General features: G+C 28.6%; 1 protein-coding gene across 1 annotated transcript; it reads left to right on the top strand.

Annotated features, from left to right (window-relative positions):
• Positions 1–120: 120 nt before the first annotated feature.
• LOC107438573 (sequestosome-1) lies at positions 121–21,258 on the top strand. The gene is made up of 8 exons (XM_016050886.5): positions 121–542; positions 1,811–2,019; positions 5,497–5,810; positions 14,320–14,569; positions 15,395–15,606; positions 16,626–16,781; positions 18,034–18,349; positions 20,273–21,258. Exons 2-8 carry the CDS (start codon positions 1,854–1,856, stop codon positions 20,416–20,418), a joined length of 1,560 nt encoding a protein of 519 aa, XP_015906372.1. The 5' UTR covers positions 121–542; positions 1,811–1,853; the 3' UTR covers positions 20,419–21,258.
• The last annotated feature ends 256 nt before the right edge of the window (positions 21,259–21,514 follow it).

Here is a 21,514-nt window from a genome sequence, read left to right as displayed (position 1 = left end):
TTTATGCATATATTTTATTCATCATGGCTAGTCGAGGAGGAGAAAAAGAATATCGAATTGCTTTTTAGGTTAATGTAAATTCTATCTTCCACCACATTTACGCGTTATCATCGCTAATTCTAACTGCAGTCGCCAAGTATCCATTCCGCGGTATAGTTTGCTTATACGCTCAAAGTATAGGGTTATTAAAAGTCCGGCTTTCAAGACAGCGCGAAAACTTTTTGAATCGATTTTTGCATATAAATTAAACACTGCAACTTTAACTTAAGCGATGATGTAACGAAAACATTCAGAAAAGAGAACAAACGCATCAGAAAACAGGAATAGACAGATCGTGATCTTCAAATTTTCAAATTAGCTGCGTCATATTTTCTCTGTCAGCTGTCATTGACTTAAGGAAAGTTCTTGAATATTGTAGTAAATATTGATGTAATAGCTTGCAATATTTCCTGTTATATATATATAAACTTCACTGAAAGAAACACAATTTCAATATTCAGTTGTGATCCCAAGCTAGAACTATATTATATAGAAGATCTACGGTAATTATAATTTGATTATTTCATTTTATCCGAGAGTTAAAATAATTTTTTTGCTTAAAATATGATTGAGTTTTATATACTATGCAGTATATTAAATAAAGAAATCAGTAATTATTAGATGAATGATTTGGAAAGCTACTTTTGACGGTTAAATTTTATGCTATTAAAAATCATTGGTTTTTAACTATTTCTTTGTGAATCTCATGAAAATAACTATTAAGAAAGATTCTAACTTTTTTTGATCAGTTTACTGTTCTTATATCTATCTTTAAACTGTGAAATAAATCGCATTTGTTTTCATTTTTCAGTTCGAATTGATTGTTTCAATGCTTGAGAGAAGACACTGAGGAAATTTAATACTATTGTTTAATAATTTTCGTTCAGCTTTAGGTTATATGATTGAGAAAATTATTAAAGACTAATTTCTCCTTGAGTTAAATGATTATATTGCAGAATTAAATATTTAATGTTAACTTAAACTGATAAAAGTGTTTTTTTTCTTCTCAGTGCAGGAAATTTTTGGATTAAATTGAAAATTATTTATATCATACGCTTCAGTCCTTTTATAATGAATAATTTAAATATGTTTAGTCAGGGTTGCCACTCCACAGGGGGAACATGGAAAATACAGGGAATTTAAATATCACCTAAAATAATAGGAAAAATGCAGGGAATTTTTAGGTTTTCTTTACAAACTGGAAAAATACAGAAAATTTTTAGTTTTCCTTTAACAACTGAGAAAATACAGGGAATTTGGTTTCTTATTTCGTCCTTGAAAAAACGGTGACCACCCAATCTATAGCATATTTAAGGATATTTCAGCTATTCTGAACTATTTAATTTACCCTAGCATTATTTGTTTTAAATATTTTCAGCTGTATCTTTTTTCTCTTAAGTTTCTCAGGTAAATAAATTTAATATACTTAATACAACATAGCACACACAAAAGCGCAGTGATAGCGTGTTTCCTTTTAATAGATAGTGAATAGTATCTACAGGGAAAATGCAGGGAATTTTTTTTCCTGGTTAGAATGGCAACCCTGTTAGTGATTTGAAAATTTCTATGTATATATTTAAGCCGTATGTCAACAATGATGAAGGAACTCTAAGTATGTAAAACAAACATGTTTCATGTATAGATAAAATCATTGTTTATTCTTTTTCTGCTTTTACTTTTTTTTTATACATTAATTTTATATTACTGATTTTTATAGAGGCTTTTTTTTTTCTATTTATAATTTTGTGATTTTTTTTCTAATTATTTACAGGACAATATAAAAAAGTAGTTGTTGCTGCTAATTGATTGGAAAAATGGTTCATATTATAAAAGTATACTTTACTGGTCCAAACCAGAATGTTGAAATAAGGAGACTGACTGTCAACAGTGAAATTGTCTCAAGATTTGATCTTTTAGTTAGGAAGATCCGAGAAATGTTCCCTGTTTTGGCGACAGGCTATGTTCAAGTGACTTGGAAAGGTATTTGCTTTATGAACTTTTTTAAATAAATTTTTTCTCATTTTGAAAGTTATGTAGTGTCAAATTATGTCAATTTTACCATATTAAATAAGATAGTAATTATTAATTTGATGTAGATTTTTTTTGTTATTTTCAGTTTTATTGTAGACTGATTAAAATAAAATTTAAATTTTCTAACTCTTCGAATTTCTCTAATGGTGTTTCTCCAATTTACTATTTTAATATCTATATATAAAAATTTTTTTTTTTTTGGGGGGGGGATATAAATTCTGACCAAAAAACAAAGACTGTTGTAGAGCTTACAAAAGGAAAGTGCAAAAAAAAAAAAAATATGCACATTTTATAGAGCAATATAAATTTGAATTAAATATTTTAATTAAAGAAAATTTTCAATGTTTAAGCAAAAACTTGAAATTAAAACAAATCCATTATAGTACAAAATAAAATTCAATATTTATTTAGTATTATTTTTTCAGATGCTATTTCTATTTCTTGAATTATTTGAGGTTTCAGAATTTTAAATAAAAAACATTTTCTTTTTAGTTTTTTCCTAAAAAAAAAAATCACGTTAGCTAAAAAATTTTTTTTTAACAAAATAAACTACAGTTTATTCTGTATAGAACAAAAGAAATTACGGTATAAAAACTCTTGTTTTCGTCAGGTTCTCAAATATTTCATGGTGCAATAACATTGTATTAAAATATCTGGATTTTGAATACAACATAGAAATGCATGGTGCTAACTGCCGAAATGAACAAACAACTTATACTTACGATGAAATATGCAGAAATAAATTTTATGAAATAGTGATTATTTTAATTCCCAATTAAAAATTAGTGTGTCTAGTAACATTGTATCAGGATCATCAAAATCACAATGAAAGCATCGTAATAATTGCAAAAAAAAAAAAAAAGATTAAATTTCTCACGAAATTAGCATGAATTAAGTGCACCAATAAGTAATAATTTAAATGTGTGGTTTAAAATTTGCTTGTTGAAATAAAAATCAGAATTTTAAAAACTGTGAGAAAACATCACAGAAACTGCTGAAAAAATCATTGAAAAACAACTTAGATTTACAATGCAATTGGCATAAATTAAGTATGGCAGATGATAAATGCTTGATGATTAACTCACAAGTCATAATATCGTAATAAATATATCGGGAATTTATAAACCTCTTGGAAATTAGTAGACAATCAAAAAACGATTAAAACATCAACATCACTTGGATTTATGATGAAATTGGAAAAAACAGAGCATGTCAAAAGGTTATTATTTAGATTAAGCAACTTGAAATTTGCATGTTGTAATAACATTGTAAAAAAATGTGGGATTTTCAAAATCACGGGGAAAATCATACAAACTAATCCTTTGAAAAAAGATGAAATTAGCTCAAATAAAGCACATCAAGAAGTGATAAATTAGATGCGCAAGTTATAATTCATGAGGTGTAATATTATAATAAATGTATTCGAAATTTATAAACCATGTGGAAATTAGTAGTAGTTATAAATGCTAAAATACAATCTGACTGTCACTTAGATTTATGCTAAAATTGGAAGAAAAAAAAAGAGCAAGTCAAAAATTTATTGTTTAAATGGGCAATTTGAAATTTGTGTGTCATAATAATATTGTAATAAAAAATAAAATTGTGGGATTTTCGAAATCATGTGGAAAATCGTACTAATTAATCCTTTGAAAAAAGAGGAAATTAGCACGAATGGAGCACATCAAAAAGTGATAAATTAGATGCACGATTTATAACTCACAAGTCGTAATAAATGTATCTGGAATTTATAAACCACATGGTAATTAGTTGTTTTAAATGCCGAAAAACAATCTAAGCGTCACTTGGATTTATAATAATATGAGCGAAGCAAGTCCAAAAGTGATTATATAAATGTGCGAATTGAAAGTCACAACATAATAAAATATCATAGTAAAATACTGGATTTTCAAAATCGCGTGGTGAAGCGTAGCAATAACTGCCTTTAAAGAAATCCTTTAGATTTGTGATGAAATCGGTACAAATAAAGAACGTCATAAGTGATAAATTAGATGCGTGATTTATAACTCACAAATCATGAAGAAGGGTAATCTTAAAAGCCATGTGGAAATTGGTAATTATAAATGCCAATAAGCGATCGAAATACTACTTGGATGCATGATGAAATCTGCAAAAATTACTCAATTTCGAAATTTGCATTATCGAATTTAAAATATTGGGTCTTTTAAAGCAATATGGAATTTCGTAGCAATAACCAATGGAAAAGTGATCGAAAAACAACATAGATTTACAATAGAATCAGCGCAAATTTAGTGCATTTAAAATATATGACTCAAATCTGCAATTCAAAATTTTAGACATTTATTTATTCCTATTAGAGGCTCCCTTAGGCCGTACATCAACAGTTGGCTGGCCGGCCGCATGTGGTTTTCTGACTGCAGGACCCCTAATGTATGAACATCCTAATGCATGCACCCCTTATGTAAGGTCAAATTAAAAAAAAGAAGTTTTCCCTTTGGAGTGCTGTCACTGGAAAAAAATTAAGTCAATAAAGGGCTTTAATTTTTCCTAAATATCGCAACTGAAATGTTTTGAAAATGACTAATGTAATTTTTGTGTATAAGTTTGCATATCTTAATGGTTTGTGACTTACTTAAAACTTTTATTATTTTATATTTTCTTTCATGGAAACATAATGAATTTATATTTGTTGTTTATCTAAAAGCAAACTAAAGCTGTCTAATGTCATTGGCTCTTTTTTAAATTTCTTGACCTGTGAATAACTTGTATAATCTAGATATTTATATTATTTTTTGTTAAAAATAATACCTAGAAGTTGGACAGTCTTAGGTTCCAAAGACCCATACTTTCTTAAGTCTAGTGGAATTACTGTGTTCTTGAGGAATAATTTTCTTTCTTATATATTAAAACTTTATTCAAAGTTATTTGTTGTCTATTTTATTTAAGTTTTTTCTGATAACTTTTAAATTATATTAGTACATTCTAATTAATTTTATAATTAATGTTTATAATGTGGATTCTAATTATTGATTATTTTCTGAAGCTATTTATTAATATGTTCATTATCTATCGATAAAACATATAAATAGAGCTGCTGTAGTTTATTAGAACAATGCAAATAATTTATTTATATTCAGCAATTATTCAGTAAAAGTGTTATGTTCTTATTAAATGTGCGCAATAAAAATTATTTTTAATTTGAAGTTACCCATTTATGTATTTAAAAAGTGTTATTTGGCAAAACTATAAGAATTTATGTAAACTGGCTGATGTAGCATTGGAATGCTTAAAAGTTAGCATTGCACTAAGTATAGCAGTTTAAGTTACTTTATAAGAAACATTTGCTGAGAGCATTTAATTTGTATTTCAGTGTCAATTTCTAAGTTAAATTTCATTAAGCATAATTTATATTTAACAAAGATTATTTGTAATCTGTGTGTTTTTCAGATTCAGAAAATGATGTCATCCATATGTCTAGTGATGAAGAATTAGCCCAAGCTTTGGCTAGCGCTGATGATGATATATTGAGAATTTATGCTTACTCTATTGGTAATAAACAGGCTGAAGAGAGAGCAAATCATAATTTAAAGAGCGATCATAATGAGATGCACCCAAATATAATTTGTGATGGATGTGATAAGACAGTTTATGGCTATCGTTATAAATGCCTTCAGTGTCAAAATTTTGATCTTTGCTCTTCATGCAATGCAGAAAACAAGCATGAACATCATGATATGATTAAACTTTCAAAACCTATTCACGTAAGTTTATTTAAGATAGCATATTTATTTTGAAGACAGTGTAAAATGAAATTAATATTTTAAAATATAAATGGAAAATGTTTATGTTTGCAGTTTATTTTATTAATGTAGTTATTTTATCCTCTCAATAAACATTTAAGAAGAAGATAAAGATCAATGTCAAAACTTAAAACCTATCGTACAATAATTATAATAAAACAAAAACAGACTAGTTTGTAATTTTTGAAAAAGAAAGAAGGAAAAAAAAACTTTAAGCAGCTTTTATTGTAAACAAAATTAAAGATAAAGGACTAAAAAATAAATATCAAGAAATGCTAAATATGTAAAAAATGTAATATTTTTAATCAGTGTTTTCATCATAGAATAAAAATGGGTGAGAATTTCTCACCCTTTCTCAAAAACAGGGTGAGATTTCAGAAAGTTAAGTGAGATTTCTAAAAACTGAAAAAATACAAATAGACTTGAAAAAAAAATTTCTTTCATTATAATACATTTTTAACGTCTTCTATTTTTTTAAAGCATTGAATATTCTTGCTGCATCATCATAGAAGATTTTGCCTTTACTAGGTATTTGTCCATCTTACATTAGTGCATAAAAAATTTGAACGTCTTACATGAAAAAACCTTACCTGCGGTAAACACGTGGTTGCAGAGAAATGTGTTCTGAAAGGGGTTCCGTGGTTCGGAGAGGTTGTGTTCTGTTGCTCGAAAAAGTTCTGAACAATACTGGTAAATAGGGAATCTAGATAACGGGGCAAATGTTGAAAATAATGAAAGATCCAGGAAGAAAAGTGAAATGGATTTTATTCTAATTGGCGTAATTCGAAGCTTTTTCCAAAATGCGAGAAATTCGCGAATTTTGAAATTGATTTATAGAATGCGCGAATTTCTCACGGTAATCATTTTTTAATGCGAGAAAAGAAAAAAATATGCGAGATTCTCGCGTTCTCGCGCTGTAGTGAAAACACTGTTAATGTAAGAACAATATAGACCAAAAAAGGAGGAAAGAGTTAGGATTTTTTGATTTTACAGCTCGTAATTACATTTATACCTAATACAGTCGGATCCCGTTTTAGCGAATTCCATGGGACCGAAGCTATTTCTACGCTATAATGAAAATTCGTTATACCGATATTGCGAATTTTCTACATTAACAAATATTATTTCGTTACATTGGGATTACTATTCGTATGAAAAATCAATTTACAGTTTTGATATTATATTTTTAATCTAGATTTGGGAAAATATCAATGTAATATTAAAAGAGCGCACAAAACTAATGTAAACAATGAATTTATTAACACTTACTAATTAGGCAGATACATAATCAGTAATTTTTTTCTGAACAAATGATTTAGAACCAGTAGAAATTAAAAAATTTTCCAAATTATGCACATGTTCAAACAAAGTATCTGAAAAGTTTTTTTGTGCCAATAAATATCTCTTTACAGCTTCCAAATTGGCCAAGGCTTGTGAAGCTGTAGCTAAATTGTTTTCTTCTGGACATTCTTCATCATCGCTGCTGTCCGAAAGTGATTTTTGTTTGTTTTCTTGAATCATACGTACAATATCATTGTCTGTCAATGCTTCGCATGTTCTAGCATCATCATCTGCAGTCAGAAAATCGTCAAGACTGACTTCGTTTGGCACTGATGTTTCTTTTGTCACATGTTCCCATAAAGGCTGCAAATCGATGATAACATCATTAATTTCATCGACTGTTTCATTGTCAATTGCCGAAATTAAATTTGCTTTCTTCCATCCATTACAGATGACTTTTTGGCTAATGTCTTTCCATCCACCAGCACTCATATCCATTGCTTGCTTTACATCTGGTTTCGTAATTGCTTCTTTGTTTCCGATTTGCACAAGCTTACGCCTCAGAAGTTGTGTTCGATACTTTCCCTTTACCACTTTAATTATACACTGGTCAAGAGGTTGTAAAATTGACGTACAATTAGGAGGAAAGTATTCAATGTGAATACATTCCAATTTTGGTGGCTCATTGTGGGGTGAACAATTATCAATAAGAAGCAGAATTTTTCTTTTCTTACGTTTCATATCTTCATCAAACTTAACCAACCACTCATTAAATATTCCAGTCGTCATCCACGCTTTGCGGCTAGATCTATAATCACAAGGTAGTGAATTTACCAGGGTTCCCACTGGTCAGGGAAAACCTGGAATTGTCAGGGAATTTTATTTCAACTCCAAAAATCAGGGAATAGTCAGGGAAAGTTGCAATTTTCTTACAAAAACCTGGAAAATTCCTTCATTATACCTGGAAAAAACCAGTCTTAAAATACTCAGTTATTGAGATTCGAGTTAAATAATTATAACATCTAGTACAGTTATTTGTTGAAAAAATTTTACATTTTAGACATACTGAAATGCTTCCTTCCTCATATTATGATATTTATTTTACACAAAAAAATCTAATACTTGGCATAGCAAATAAAAGAATCCAAATTTTCTGATGAAAAATTTCGTAGTATAGATAAAATATGGTATAGATTTTCATTGAAATTTACCTGGAAAAGTCAGGGAATTTTTTTTTCTGAAATTGAGTGGGAAACCTGTTACAATTATTTATTGTAAAAATTTTACATTTTAGTCAAACTGAAATGCTTCTTTTCTTATATAATTTATATAATGATATTTATTTTACACAAAAAATCTTATACTTGGCATAACAAATAAAGGAATCCGCATTTTCTGATGAAAAATTTTGTAGTATCGATAAAATATGGTATGGATTTTCATTGAAATATACCTGGAAAAGTCAGGGAATTTTTTTCTGAAATTGAGTGGGAACCCTGATTTACATTTTTTAGGCACCTAGGTTTGGCAGATTTGCCGATAACCATAACTTTTCTCTTTTCAGTGCCTGACATATTGCAGCAAAACAAAGCAGCTAAACGCAGTTTTGAATTTTTGCCTCCAATGCATTTATCCTTTTTAAACGCCAAGGTTTTGTTTGGTAACAACTGGAAAAAAATTCCCGCTTCGTCTGCATTGAAAACATCAGAAGGATCATAAGACCTAATTGCATCCGATATTTTTTCTGATTTCCAGTCATTCACAGCTTTTAAATCAACAGAGTTAGCTTCACCACAAATTTGCTTTGCAACAATACCATAACGTTCCTTGAATCGATTCAACCAACCAACACTTGCTTGAAAATTTTCGTTTCCAAAAGTTCTTGCAAATTCTAAATCCTTTTCACGAATGAGCGGCCCGGAAATTGGAATGTTTCGGGACCGAATATCCTGGAACCATGTAAAAACAGCTGCATCTACATCTTGAAATTTTGAAAGTCGTATATTTTTTCTATGTGATCCGATCAATGCTGATTGCACTTGCTGTTCCAACTTTGTTCGATTTTTTAAAAAAGTAGATGGGGATAGTCCATACTTTGTCGCAATGTCAGCTTTTTGTATCCCATGATCAACTTCTGAAATAATTTCCAGTTTTTCCTTAATGGAAAATTGTTTACGCTTTTGACCACTCATTATGCTTAAGAAGGAAAACAAAATGCTTGCAAACGTTGAAAGCAGGGAAACTGATTTAACTAACCTTCTTCTATTGAAGTTGCACACCACTCTGGTAATTTTCTGAAACTTGTTTACACCTTTTTTACACCTTGAGTTCTTAGAACAGCTCTACCTCCCTATTTAGTCTGTTGTAATTCAGGGAAGGAATTGTTCTGCTAAGGGTGGTCACTTCTAATCTATCATTCTTGACAAGCCCTTTCTATTGAATAGAATTCCCTGTTTTAAAAGCATGTGTATTTTGACTTTTTAAAACATGAATGAATCAATGCAAGGGTCAACTCAGGGTGGTCTCTTTCCAGTGAGTCTTCTTTTTTTGACAGGTTTTTCACATTTGAAACTTATTAGTATTTTAAGGGTGATAAAACATTTCATTTTTGAGAACATTTTTGAAGAAATGTGTCTTGTTCATCAAAGAAAATAAGACCTGGTGTTCATTTTCGCCTTCGCTAAATCGGATACAGGGGTCGCATTCCCCCGAAAATTCATAAAATTCTTAAAACTATGTGCAAACCCTAAAATTCCTAAAAATCTGATAAAATTTTGTTGGTGTTCCTAAAAAATTAGAGTTATAGGCTAAATATAAATAAAACAGCAATAATCTAAAATATAAGAATTTAACTACATTAATTAAAACTGTTTTAATTTTGCCACATGGGAATTCTGATCCTGAGAGAGGTTTTTCGATAAATAAAGCAATGCTTAATGTGAGTCACCATGAGAATACTATTATGTCTCTTCAAGGATACCATTCGAAATTATGAAGGAGTGGTGAAGATCACCACAACACTATTGAGGGCAGTAAAAGAATCTTACAAATCATATCAAGAATATATTAGCAAAATGATCATAATTAATTTGTTTTTCTCTAACTTTTAATATAAATTGCTGATTTGAAATCTAATAAAATCACACAATAGTTTTTCTTAATAAGGTAATTTAAAGGGTAATAATAAAGTTTTGATTAAGAAGGTAAAAATTAAACAAAAATCAAATAAAAACGTATTCTATTTTAGAGAGGAAGGTTCTTTTTTTTAAAAATTACTATAGAATCGAAAAAAAATTTTAATTTACAGTACAGAACCCGTTATCCGGAAATCAGAAAACCGGAAAACCAAAAAACCGGAACGAAATTCGATAAATTTTCCGCCATTTTTTTAAAATTTTTTTTTTTTTTCTTCATAAGATTTTAGGATTTTTCTTTCTTTTTGAAAAGATGTGTTTACCTTACTATCATTTTGGAAATAATCATTAGTGTATTACTTCGTTTTTTCTTCTTTTTAAGATTATTTCCAAATATAATTTTTTTAAGTTGGGTTTAACAATAAAAAAAACGGCTTTTTGTAGCGATTCAGAAAACCGGAAAAATCAGTTATCCGGAATAGCGATGGTCCCGATCGTTCCGGATAATCGGTTCTCTACTGTACTAATAATTTTAATTAAAAGTATGCAGATCATTTGTTCTGATTTTTCGAACTATTTTTTTTAATACTTTTATTGTTTATATAAACATCACAGAGGATGAGAAAGGGAATTATTTACAGTATATATAACTTTAGTTAGTAATATTTTTGTCATAATTTCCTTCAATTTTATCTGATATTAAATTTCGGAAACTTTTATGTGTACTTTAATAGTACATATAAGTATCAGAGATGTGATAATTTAAATTGTTTAAAGTATATACAATTTAAGACAGTATTATTTTTGTTAATATTTAAGTTGATACAGTTTTTATATGGTTAATTTTTACTTCATAAATGATTAAATCATTTTCTGTATACTTAATCTGATGAGGATAGGAAAGAAATGAAATTGTGAATTTTTTTAATATACAGACGTGCCAACTCTCCCGCATTTTGCGGGAGTCTCCCGAATTTTGAGTTATTCTCCCGCCCTCCGGAATTGATTTGAAAAACTCCCGAATTTTACTGTGATCGACGGCCAAACTCAAAATTACCTAATTTTTCCGCGAGTGCGAAGGTAAGTTTTTCTTTCAGCTTGAATTCCATCCCCTCTTATCAAACTACCATCTGCCTGAAGCGTAGCTGAACATGCTTTATTTCCCCCCCTCTTCAACGTTACCTCTAAAAACATTCCTATTTCACCCGCCCCCTTACACTGGGGGCGGGTGAAATCTTCCTCTTCTTTCGTGTGGAGTTGAATGCAATGACGTCACATGTCGTTATCGAGTGACGTCCGTTCAGGAGTGGGGAAACTCGTACTCTCGATAGTTGGAATTGATATTGTATCTTGCTGTTTTTATAGTTTTTAATGCGTATTTTTCCACGGTTGGCAACAAGCTCGTAAACTAGCAACGTGATATCAATTATTCGTTTAGTCTTCGTATATTTAAAAAAAAAAAAATTCAAGGATGTCTTAAGTCGAAACGGAAGTATGGATCAATTTCAACAAATCATGTACCAATGACTTTAGCAAGACTTAATTGCGGAGAGCTAAGTTTGCAACTCTTTTTTTTCATGCATACAGTAGAGAACCATTTATCTGGTATCCAGATAATCCGGAAAAAAAATTTGCTCGGTTCTCCCGCCATTTTGAACTAAAACGATATGAAAAAAAAAGCGGAAACTGGACTAATCCTTGAAGTTGAGTAGAGGAAAATGTGAGGAAGGGAAGAATTTTTTTCCCCGTTTACCCAGAGAAACGTCATTTCTTCCGCGACCTTGAAGATTTTAGATCTTTATTCTCTTTTAGGTCGTTAAACTCAAAGGAGTGGCATGATGATTTCGTTTGCTAGTTTGATTTACGAGGGGGTGGGGAAAATGCATTGCACATGCATATCAGTGAACAGAAGATGAAAGAGAAAAATATATTTATCTATTTGACATCGATTAATAAAAATAAAATGTTTTTCTTTTGAATAAATTCTGATTCTTTGGAAGTGCGGTATCATTCGCAAGTTTTTCTTGATGTGGAATCACACCTGCTTTAATTAAAAATCGCGTTTTTATATAAAAAAAAAGAATTGTTTATTAATTTAAGCATACAATTATTTTATGAAGCAGATTGCAGTTTCGTTTTTCTGATTCCACTACGTTTTTTTTTTTTCTTCATGATAAATTTTGCACTCAATAAAATTATTTGTGTTACCAAATTTTTTCATTAGTTTTTTTTTTTTTTTTTTTTTTTTTAAAGTCCGTTGATCTTGCCTTGTTCTAGGTTTTAATATTTATGCTAGTGCCGTTTTTTAACTATCGTTTCGGTTCGATAATTTTCAAGTGTTGTTTTTATTTAGATTAATAGGTTTTCCTTTTATTTTCGCCCCCCTCATGAAATATATTGCGTTATTTAATCATTGGTTTTGTTTATTAGTTGATTTAGGAATCGTAATTATTTTTTAAACTTGTTTTTCTTGTCTAAACTTGCAAATTTTTTTATTCTTTTAAATTTTATTTTTCTACAATTTTTTTCCTTTTTAGATTTAGGAGTGCTTTTCTTTTTTCTCTTACTTTAAAATGTGTTTACATTTTTTCCTTGTAATTTGGGTTTGATAAAACATCGATTAACGACACTTTTTTGTCGATCCAGGAAACCGGGAAATTAAGACATCCGGGATAGCGATGGTCACGAGCATCCCGGATAATTGGTTCTTTATTGTACAGACATTAATATTGAATTGGTTTTTTAAAATAAAATACTTATTCAATTTGTTTATTTTTTAAAAGTTTTTGTGTATTTTTATTACAGTGTCGGGTTTTTGAATAATGTTTTATTAAGGAAATGGTATTTATTTAAAGAGTATCTACCTAATATAGTTTTGTGTTGCTAAATCTGTGTTTAATTATTTTATTTCCATTTAATATTTTTAAACAATTATTGCTCTATTAGTGTGTAAAATTTCTTGCATTCTTATATTTAATAAATTTTTTACTTAAAATTCCTTAGAAGTGCCAAATGTTGCATACCATGCACCTTTTTTTACCCCTCCTGAAATCTCCTGAATTCTTGTTAGGGAAACTCCTGAATGTTAATTTTGCTAGGTTGGCACGTCTGAATATATATATCACTTATAATAATTTTAAGTTCGTAAAGTTTTGCGTTGCATTTTAATTTACGAATTGTTTTGGATTTAATAAAGTATATTTAATTTTTCCAAGTTGGTGTTAATTTATTTTTACTCTTGATTTATTCTCACTTTTGCCTGTTCCTGAATTATGCACTTAATTTTTATTAAGTAATATGTAAAGTTGAAATTTCATTTTTACACTTTAGAGATTTCATTCTTGACTTATTAAATTTCAGAGCTTTATTTTATGACTTGCAATTATTTATGATATGTATGGATGAATAAGAATAATCTTCTGTTATGTAATAAACTACCGTGTGATCTGTTTTTATCCTAGCAAAATCATATATTACCCCTAAAATTTACCTAAAATTTTTTGAAAAAAGTTCCTAAAATTACCCTAAAATTTTAAAAAACTTTGCTGCTACCCGTGTGGATAATTGATTTCGTAATATCGGTATTTTTTATACATTGTTCACATGGAAATACATTTGGGGATTCGGAAAATATTCGTTACTTTGAAATTTTCGCTATTTCGAATTTCGCAAAAACGGGATTTGACTGTATGTGTATATGAGTGACAACATTGTGGCATTGAGCATTTATTGGAAGAGATGGTCTTCTTACCCTGATGGATGCTTGGAGCTCACGTAGCTTCAGATAAAACAAGTAGCAGCCTTCTGAGAAATTAGGATGGACTATGTGCGTCTGACCACATTATCATTGATCATGAAATTAAGAACCCTTAACTTAAATTTCTCCCTGGCTCTATTGCGGGTTGCTGACCCCTGACCAATGTGGGCTTCCGTGGGAATGCTTTACTTTTTAATTAAGCTTGTTATAATAACAATATTGTTATTGTAAGGCAGATAGTTTATTACTTGCCATTTTTTTCATAAATAATGTAGTTTATGTTTTTGTCTGATTTTAGATTCCACGGGAGTGGGTTTTCTATGGCGCTCGTAAATTTTGGAGATCCATGTTTGGTCGTTGCCCTGCTGCATATTTTACAGCTTCTGCTTCCACCAATCAAAATGAGAAAAGTGCAAAACAATCTGATTCTGGAAAAGACCATTGGCATGGAATACTTGATGAACTTCTAAAAGGCGGCTGTGTTTCTGCAGAAAAACTTATGAAAGAGAATCTAGGAGGTTTTCTAAATTTCATGGAATCAGTTTCAGGTATGTAATACTTTATTTATCAGGCATGTATCACTGTATGTTAGCATGTCCACATTTGGCCTTTGTGTCACTAAACCCTACATTCAATCAATCAATCACTGTATGTTAGAAACTTTGTACCATCAATGGATCCAATTAATGAAGCAAATTTTGAGGTGGATTGAACTCAATTATATCAACATGCTGCCATTCCTAAGGTCTTCTTTTCATAGCAACAGTTTAATTTCAAAATTTAAAGTGATTTGGCCAAGATAAAAAAACCTTGTTGTGTCATTGTGGTCTCATTTTAAAATCCATCGAATTCATGTTCAAGTTACTCTGATTTTATCACCAGTAAATGGTTGGTGCAAACAAAGATACATTTTCTCTTAAGAGTTATCTAATTTTCTCACTTTCTTTCAACCACATGCCATATTTTTGAAAGTAAAATAAGTCTATTTTTTATTTGTTCTATTTTTAAAGCCTTTTAAGGATTAGTATTTGAATGGAATTAAAAATATTGGCAAAGTTTAATTAATTTAGGTGATGTTTTTAACAGTATAATTTGATGAAACATCAAATTGCAGCAAAGATTATCAAAATTGTAAAAAAATAAATAAATTAACGACTTTTTAACTCCAAATGAACTCATTCCACTTTCAGAATAAATAAAGGCCAGATTCAAAAATAAAGGTCAGATTCCCTAATACAGGCTCATATATAAATTGTTCTTCTACTAGATATATTTTTCATTATTAAATGAATATGATTGAGCTAATATAATTTCTATACAAAACATAGAAATTAATCTGTATTGTTTTCTTTGTTAAAACTATATTCTTTTAGGAAATATGGATGTAAAACTTGAAAGGGATCCACCTAAACCTAGCAACTCTAGTGAAAAACAAGATAATAAAAATGATGAGAAGAATAATAATGACTCTTCTAAGGTAGAACCTACACCCACTGCTTCTACAGCTCTTCCAGCTGAAGAATATTTTCAAAAGATAACTAAAGCAGTAGAAGATTTAGGCTTTTCTAATCTCTTTCCTACTGAAGTAAGCATTTATTGGATAGACAAAAATTGCACTTTAAAAAAAAAATACCAGAATGTCTTCTAATAATCAAAATTCTGTTCGACTCAAATTTTGTCTCTTGAACACAATGCCTAGTCCTCTTAAAATTGGTTATTGGAATAGATCGATAGTTCTGGAGATCCCTGCTATATGTTAAAAACGTTCTAAGATTTACTTTCTCATTGTTTAGATACGTTTTCTGAACTTATTCTTGTAGTACGAGGGTCAATTTTGCTTGAACAATGCTACTAAGTCCATGAGATATCTGAATAACATTATTAAATAGAATAAAAATATTTCTAAGCATTTGTAACTATATTAGCAGTTTAAAGGAAATGTGTTTTCTTCTTTTTTTTGGGAAAGTAAACTTTAGGAATATTATGCAATTATTTTAATGACCAACTGTGATTATTATATCTATTTAAAACATACAGAAAATAACAACAATGGTTTTTTTTGGGATGGGGGGAATAAAATCTAATTAAAGAAACAGCTTTTGTTACTTCTGCCCCATTTTGAAATTATTTCATTTGGTGTTTTTCTGCATCATAGAAAAGAGAAAGCATTTTCAAAGCAACTAGAATTAATCTAACACAGTGCATGTTCAATAATGCTAGAAATAAGTTGAAAAATCTTATAGTTTCTGTAGCAGAAGTCTGTAATAAAACTTCTCAAAAGTAACTGGATTGTTTAAAATAATTAATAATCTTAAGTGTTCAAATATAGAACTATTTTTTAAAACTTTTATAAATAAAGTTTTATTTTCTTAAGCTTCTGGTTATAAACTATGCATATTTATAACTTTTTGGTTTATATAAGAATATTTTTTGAAAAGTAATCTAGTTTTTTTGAGACCATACTATATTGTAACTATATGCTCTTATAAGATTGCTTTAAAATGGTGATGTATGACATAATTATCATAACAGATTGTTGAGAATCATAGATTACTTATTTTTAAAAGTTTTAAGAGTAATACTTAAGTTTTTGTTAATTTTAAGGACATTGTAAGAAAATCTGATAAGCTTGCAGAGGAAAGAAATTTAGATGAAAAAAAGCAGTCATTGGAGAAAAATGACTCATCTGCTGTTGGAGATTCAGTAGAAAAAAGACAGGGAGAAAACTCTTCTAAACCTTGTGGTCTTTTTGGTGATAATGTAAGTATTATTGTGCATATTTGGAAATTTAATTTTTAAAACTGATATCTTTTTATTACTGCTTCCAAACTAATTTTGTAATTCTACTGTCAGGAAACTTATTGTTCCTTGTACAGTCTACAAAAAAAAAAAAAAAGAAAAAAAAGAAGAGATATCACCCTGAATAACTTTTGTTATAATGATCAGATCTTTATGTACTAAGTGTCAATCTTAATGGTTTTTGGGGGGTGACTTCAATTATGTTAATTTGTTAGTGCTAACTATTAATTAAGTTACAAAATCAGACACAAAAATGCATCTTCTCTGAATAAACATCTTTTTTTTTTTTTTTTTACATACTTGGATGTTTGACCCTCAGAGTAGGAGGGCAAGTAAAATTTTGAAAAGATTGGATTATAAATTAGGGGGGGGGGTAATAAGTTATATATATTTGGCGCTAGTACCAAAGAACAGCCAAGCAAAGTCGCTGCTGTCAATGACTATTTTAAGACCTATATACTAATTCAAGAGAGGAATATTTAATTTTAAGGGTATCCACGCATCTGGAAAGTCATGAAAAATCATGGATTTTGGTATTGAACAAAATTTGTCATAAAATGTCATGATTTTAACTATGTTTTTAAAAAAATCATGGAAAGTCATGGATTTAGGTTGCTAAAAAATCTAATTTTTAAAATGGAATTTACGCCACACTCCCCAATTTCATGGAGTTCTGATATTCCGATCTCAATTTGTAACAAAATCCTCTTTCGCAGTTATATTTTATTAAAGTATAAAATGCTTTTATCTTTTTTTAAGTATTATGGTGTTCTTTCAAAAACGAAAGAACATCATTTCTAGAGCGAGTTATCTTTTAAACTTCTGTGATTTTAGAATTTTTTTTTGTTTATTTATTATTCATTTTTTAAATTTTATTAATTTAAAATTCTTGCTGAAGCAAGCAAGTCATTGTCCAATTAGGAGTATTTCTTCCCTTTCCGATGAACAAGTAAAGTATCTTTAGAATATAATTCTGCAGAAAAAAAAAATCTGGTATTATATATGATTTTATCTGACATTATTTGGGTTTTAATGTTGTTTTAACTTCATTTATCTGAGGATTGCATACTAAAATCAAATTTGCTTAATTTATTATAACTATATACAAAATTTTATTGTTGTAATTTATCTTCATTAAAAGAAACAACTAATTATTTGTTAAAATTATATTATTTTTTACTTTATTGATTTGTATTTTATACTCTTCTTAAAGGAAGCTTCTGATGGCTGGACAATCTTGAATAAACAAGAAGAGGAGAAAAAGGACACAGCATCTGCAAATGACAATGGAGCCAAACCAAAATACTCCGGTATCTACCCTTCAATATTCGAAAAAGTACCATCCTCAGAAGGCTCTGAATCTGCTGGTGAAGTCTGTGCTGAGACAAAAGTCAAAGAAATTCCCCCTGTACAGACAGGCTCAAGTCTGACCGATGCTCAAATCTTACCAAAGCCTGCTGTTGCTGCAGTAAATGAAAGTGACAAGTTTGCCAAACTGAATCAAAATGAAAATGTGGCTATAAATTACGGTAAGTATTTTTGAGTGATAGTGTGATAAAATATAACATACAATTTTTATGCATTTCTTGAAGCATTAATTATTTTGAGGGAATTATGATTTGTTTAGTTGAGGTTTAATTTAATTTTCTTTTTATTATTTTAAAACTTGGCAAATTTAATTTTATTAAATTGTACACTATATTTATAACATCTAAAGATAATACTGTACTTCGATTTTTTTTCTTCTTTTTATTATTTTAAAACTTTAATTATTGAATTGCAATCTGGTTCTACTATCTAAAATCAAAGTCTTTTAATATATTAAGTTAAATAGCAATTTGGTTACAGTTTTCTAGTCATTATTAAGGTAGATGTTTTAGAATATTTATTCATAAAGTTTAAGTTTTTTTTAGCCTATTAAGCAAAGTAGTAATTCAGTTACAGTTTTCTAGCTATTATTTTTATCAATGTTTTAGAACATTTATTCATAAAGTTTAATTTTTTTTTAAACATTGTCTTAAAATGTTCTGCAAATGTAAAAGCCGGAAAGAAACTCATTTGAATAGTAATGTACACTGTGTACGGTGTCTATGTGGCTATATTTCTAAAAATTAGTTTCTATAGTTAGGAATAGAATATTTAACAGAGGGGGAAAGTGATATATGTTCAATTATTTGCATCAGAGAGGGGAGGCAACACCATCTAGCGGAAAAAGAGATCCTATCAGTGACTAAGTTAAAATTACATTTTAACAATATTAAAATTTTACTATAATAAAAATTGTAATGGTTAGTTATTTTGTTGCAAACAGCAAAAATGTAAATAAAAATAATATGGAATATACTTCAACTCATTGAGTTAGAAACAGAAATGAATTATATGATAGTTGTTCAACAGTGAATGAAATTTGGAGACTTATAAGCATATTTTTCCTATCTTCTCTAATTATGGGGACAAGGCGTATTTATGTATTATAACTAGAACAAAGTATGAAAATAAAAAGTTTTCTCATATATTAAAGTAAGATACTATCATTTATTTACTTAAGCTCTAAATCTACAATTTTTATGTTCACTTGAGAATGCACCTTTTAACTGGCTGAGAAATGTTTATCGCATGTAAAATATTTTGTGCAGAATATAATAGAATGTTTGAACAAATTAACTAATGAAGTTTTAGGGCATTAAAATGCTGAAGAAAAAAATTTCAATAAAAAATAAGCTTTCACTATAGTATTATTACTTACGTAAAGAAAGAATTAAAATTTTATTAATATATTTGCAGCTTGTTGCTTATTTAAATAAGTTTATTTGCCTCTCTGAGCATTTACTCATTTCTTCACTTTACCGGACTATGTTTGTATTGACTCGAAGATGAAATTAAAAATGAAGAAATGAACATTTGGAATTTGTTGACTAAGTTTTTAAGAAAAAAAAAACTGTATGTTTCTATAATAACTTTATTTGTTAAAAATATCTTAGAATTAAGTTTTTTTTTTAAAAAATGCGTTATAGTCATAATTTACATTATTTTTTAAAAATTTATATTAAACTAATTTTTAGAACTATTTTCTTTAACTAAAATTAAATGAACAATTTACCATTCTTCACTTTCAGTTTTGAATTTAATGAATAACTCAGAGGTCCCCCCATGTGTGCCTTAAACTATAAAAAGTGGTGGCTGTTGAAAACAAAACTCTACCTTAAACAGATTAAAATGAACAACATTTCTTAGGCTTTTTCTTTCAGTTTACAATTGAAATTGATTGAACAGAATATTTTTGTTTTAAATATGTATTGCAATGTAGGCCATGGTGGTAGTTATAATTATTAAATATGAATTAAGTTTCTGCCATGCATTATTATATTTAATTAATTTGTAATAATTCTACAGCTACATTTATTATGTTTATATAAATTCATTGTTAGAATATTTTTGTATTCCTTTCACAGATCCTGAAATAATGAATGCTTTGGTCAAAATGCAAGCCATGGGATTTACAAATGAAGGAGGGTGGCTTGAGCGACTTTTGATTACAAAAGATGGAAACATCAATGCAACTCTTGATGCTTTATATCCCAATACCCGTCGCCGTTAGATATTTCTTTGATAGACTCGCTATTATTTTAATCTTTACTTCTTGTATTCCATGTACTGTTTTATTTTGTAGTGAGAACTGTTTATTTTTCAGTAAATATATATGCACATATGTTATGATCTTTATATTTTGTGTCTTTCATACTACATATTCAATATTGTTTAGGAAAAAGATTTTTTTAGGCTCATTTATGAATTATTTTTAATTTACAGATGTAAATCATGTGAAGAAAAATATAAATTTAATTTTTATTCTCATACATGATAACCCTAAATAATATTTTTAAAAAATAATTATTATTTTTATCAAAGATTGCAAGGTGGGTAAAATATAGTGACATTTTTTATCAATGACCAAAGTAAAGCTGCTTCGAAAATAACAGATTTGACTCTTAATCATGTAAAAGACTGTTTTAATGTTTTTTTTCCTGTGTGGATTCAACTAGTTTTATACGTATGGAATATAACTAACTACTTGTTAAATTAGAGATGAATATTGGCTAATTGTTTTTTTTTCCTTATTAAACTACTATTCTCACATTTAAATACACTTTATCAAATATCCATTCTAATGCATCACGATTATTTTACTTGTGATTTAGTAGACATATTATTTTTTTTATTGTCAAGTTTTACTTTCTGGGCCATTTTTATTTGTGTTAAACAGAAATATGTAACATATTTTGTCATTTGTGCAAAATGTTGTTTTCTTGGGTGTTTAAAATAAATTCTTGTGAAAAAAATTGGAACATTTTACTCACGCAAAATTTTGTAAATGTGATATTATTATCAAAAATATTTGTTGTAAGTTAAGTTTTAATAAAACATACTCTTTAAACAACTTTCTGTTTAGAATTCATTTATTTTCATTCATACTTTTTCTCTCTCTCCGTCTTTACCGTTCTTCGAAGATGTTGACCTTTGGTTGTAAATAATAAAATGGGAAAATTTTTCAAGACAATTTTGCATATTTTTTTTAAAAGTAAGAAAATAAAAAGTTGCAATTTTTCTTAACTAATCTGACAATTATCTATTTTTACGTATCACTTTCCTTAAAATAAATCACTTAAATTATAATGGAAGGAAACATTAAAAAA

Source organism: Parasteatoda tepidariorum, chromosome 4, assembly GCF_982258835.1.
Source record: "Parasteatoda tepidariorum strain Cologne lab strain chromosome 4, Ptep-v5.0, whole genome shotgun sequence".
Lineage (NCBI taxonomy): Eukaryota > Metazoa > Arthropoda > Arachnida > Araneae > Theridiidae > Parasteatoda > Parasteatoda tepidariorum.
This window is presented reverse-complemented; position numbering and strand designations above follow the sequence as displayed.

What these genes read in the sequence shown, in the direction of transcription:
- LOC107438573 (XM_016050886.5), top strand. Translation starts at nt 1,854, where the DNA reads ATGGTTCATATTATAAAAGTATACTTTACTGGTCCAAACCAGAATGTT. An exon ending in TTTCATGGAATCAGTTTCAG is followed by an intron (nt 14,570 to 15,394) that starts GTATGTAATACT and finishes ATATTCTTTTAG; the next exon opens with GAAATATGGATGTAAAACTT. An exon ending in AAATGTGGCTATAAATTACG is followed by an intron (nt 18,350 to 20,272) that starts GTAAGTATTTTT and finishes TTCCTTTCACAG; the next exon opens with ATCCTGAAATAATGAATGCT.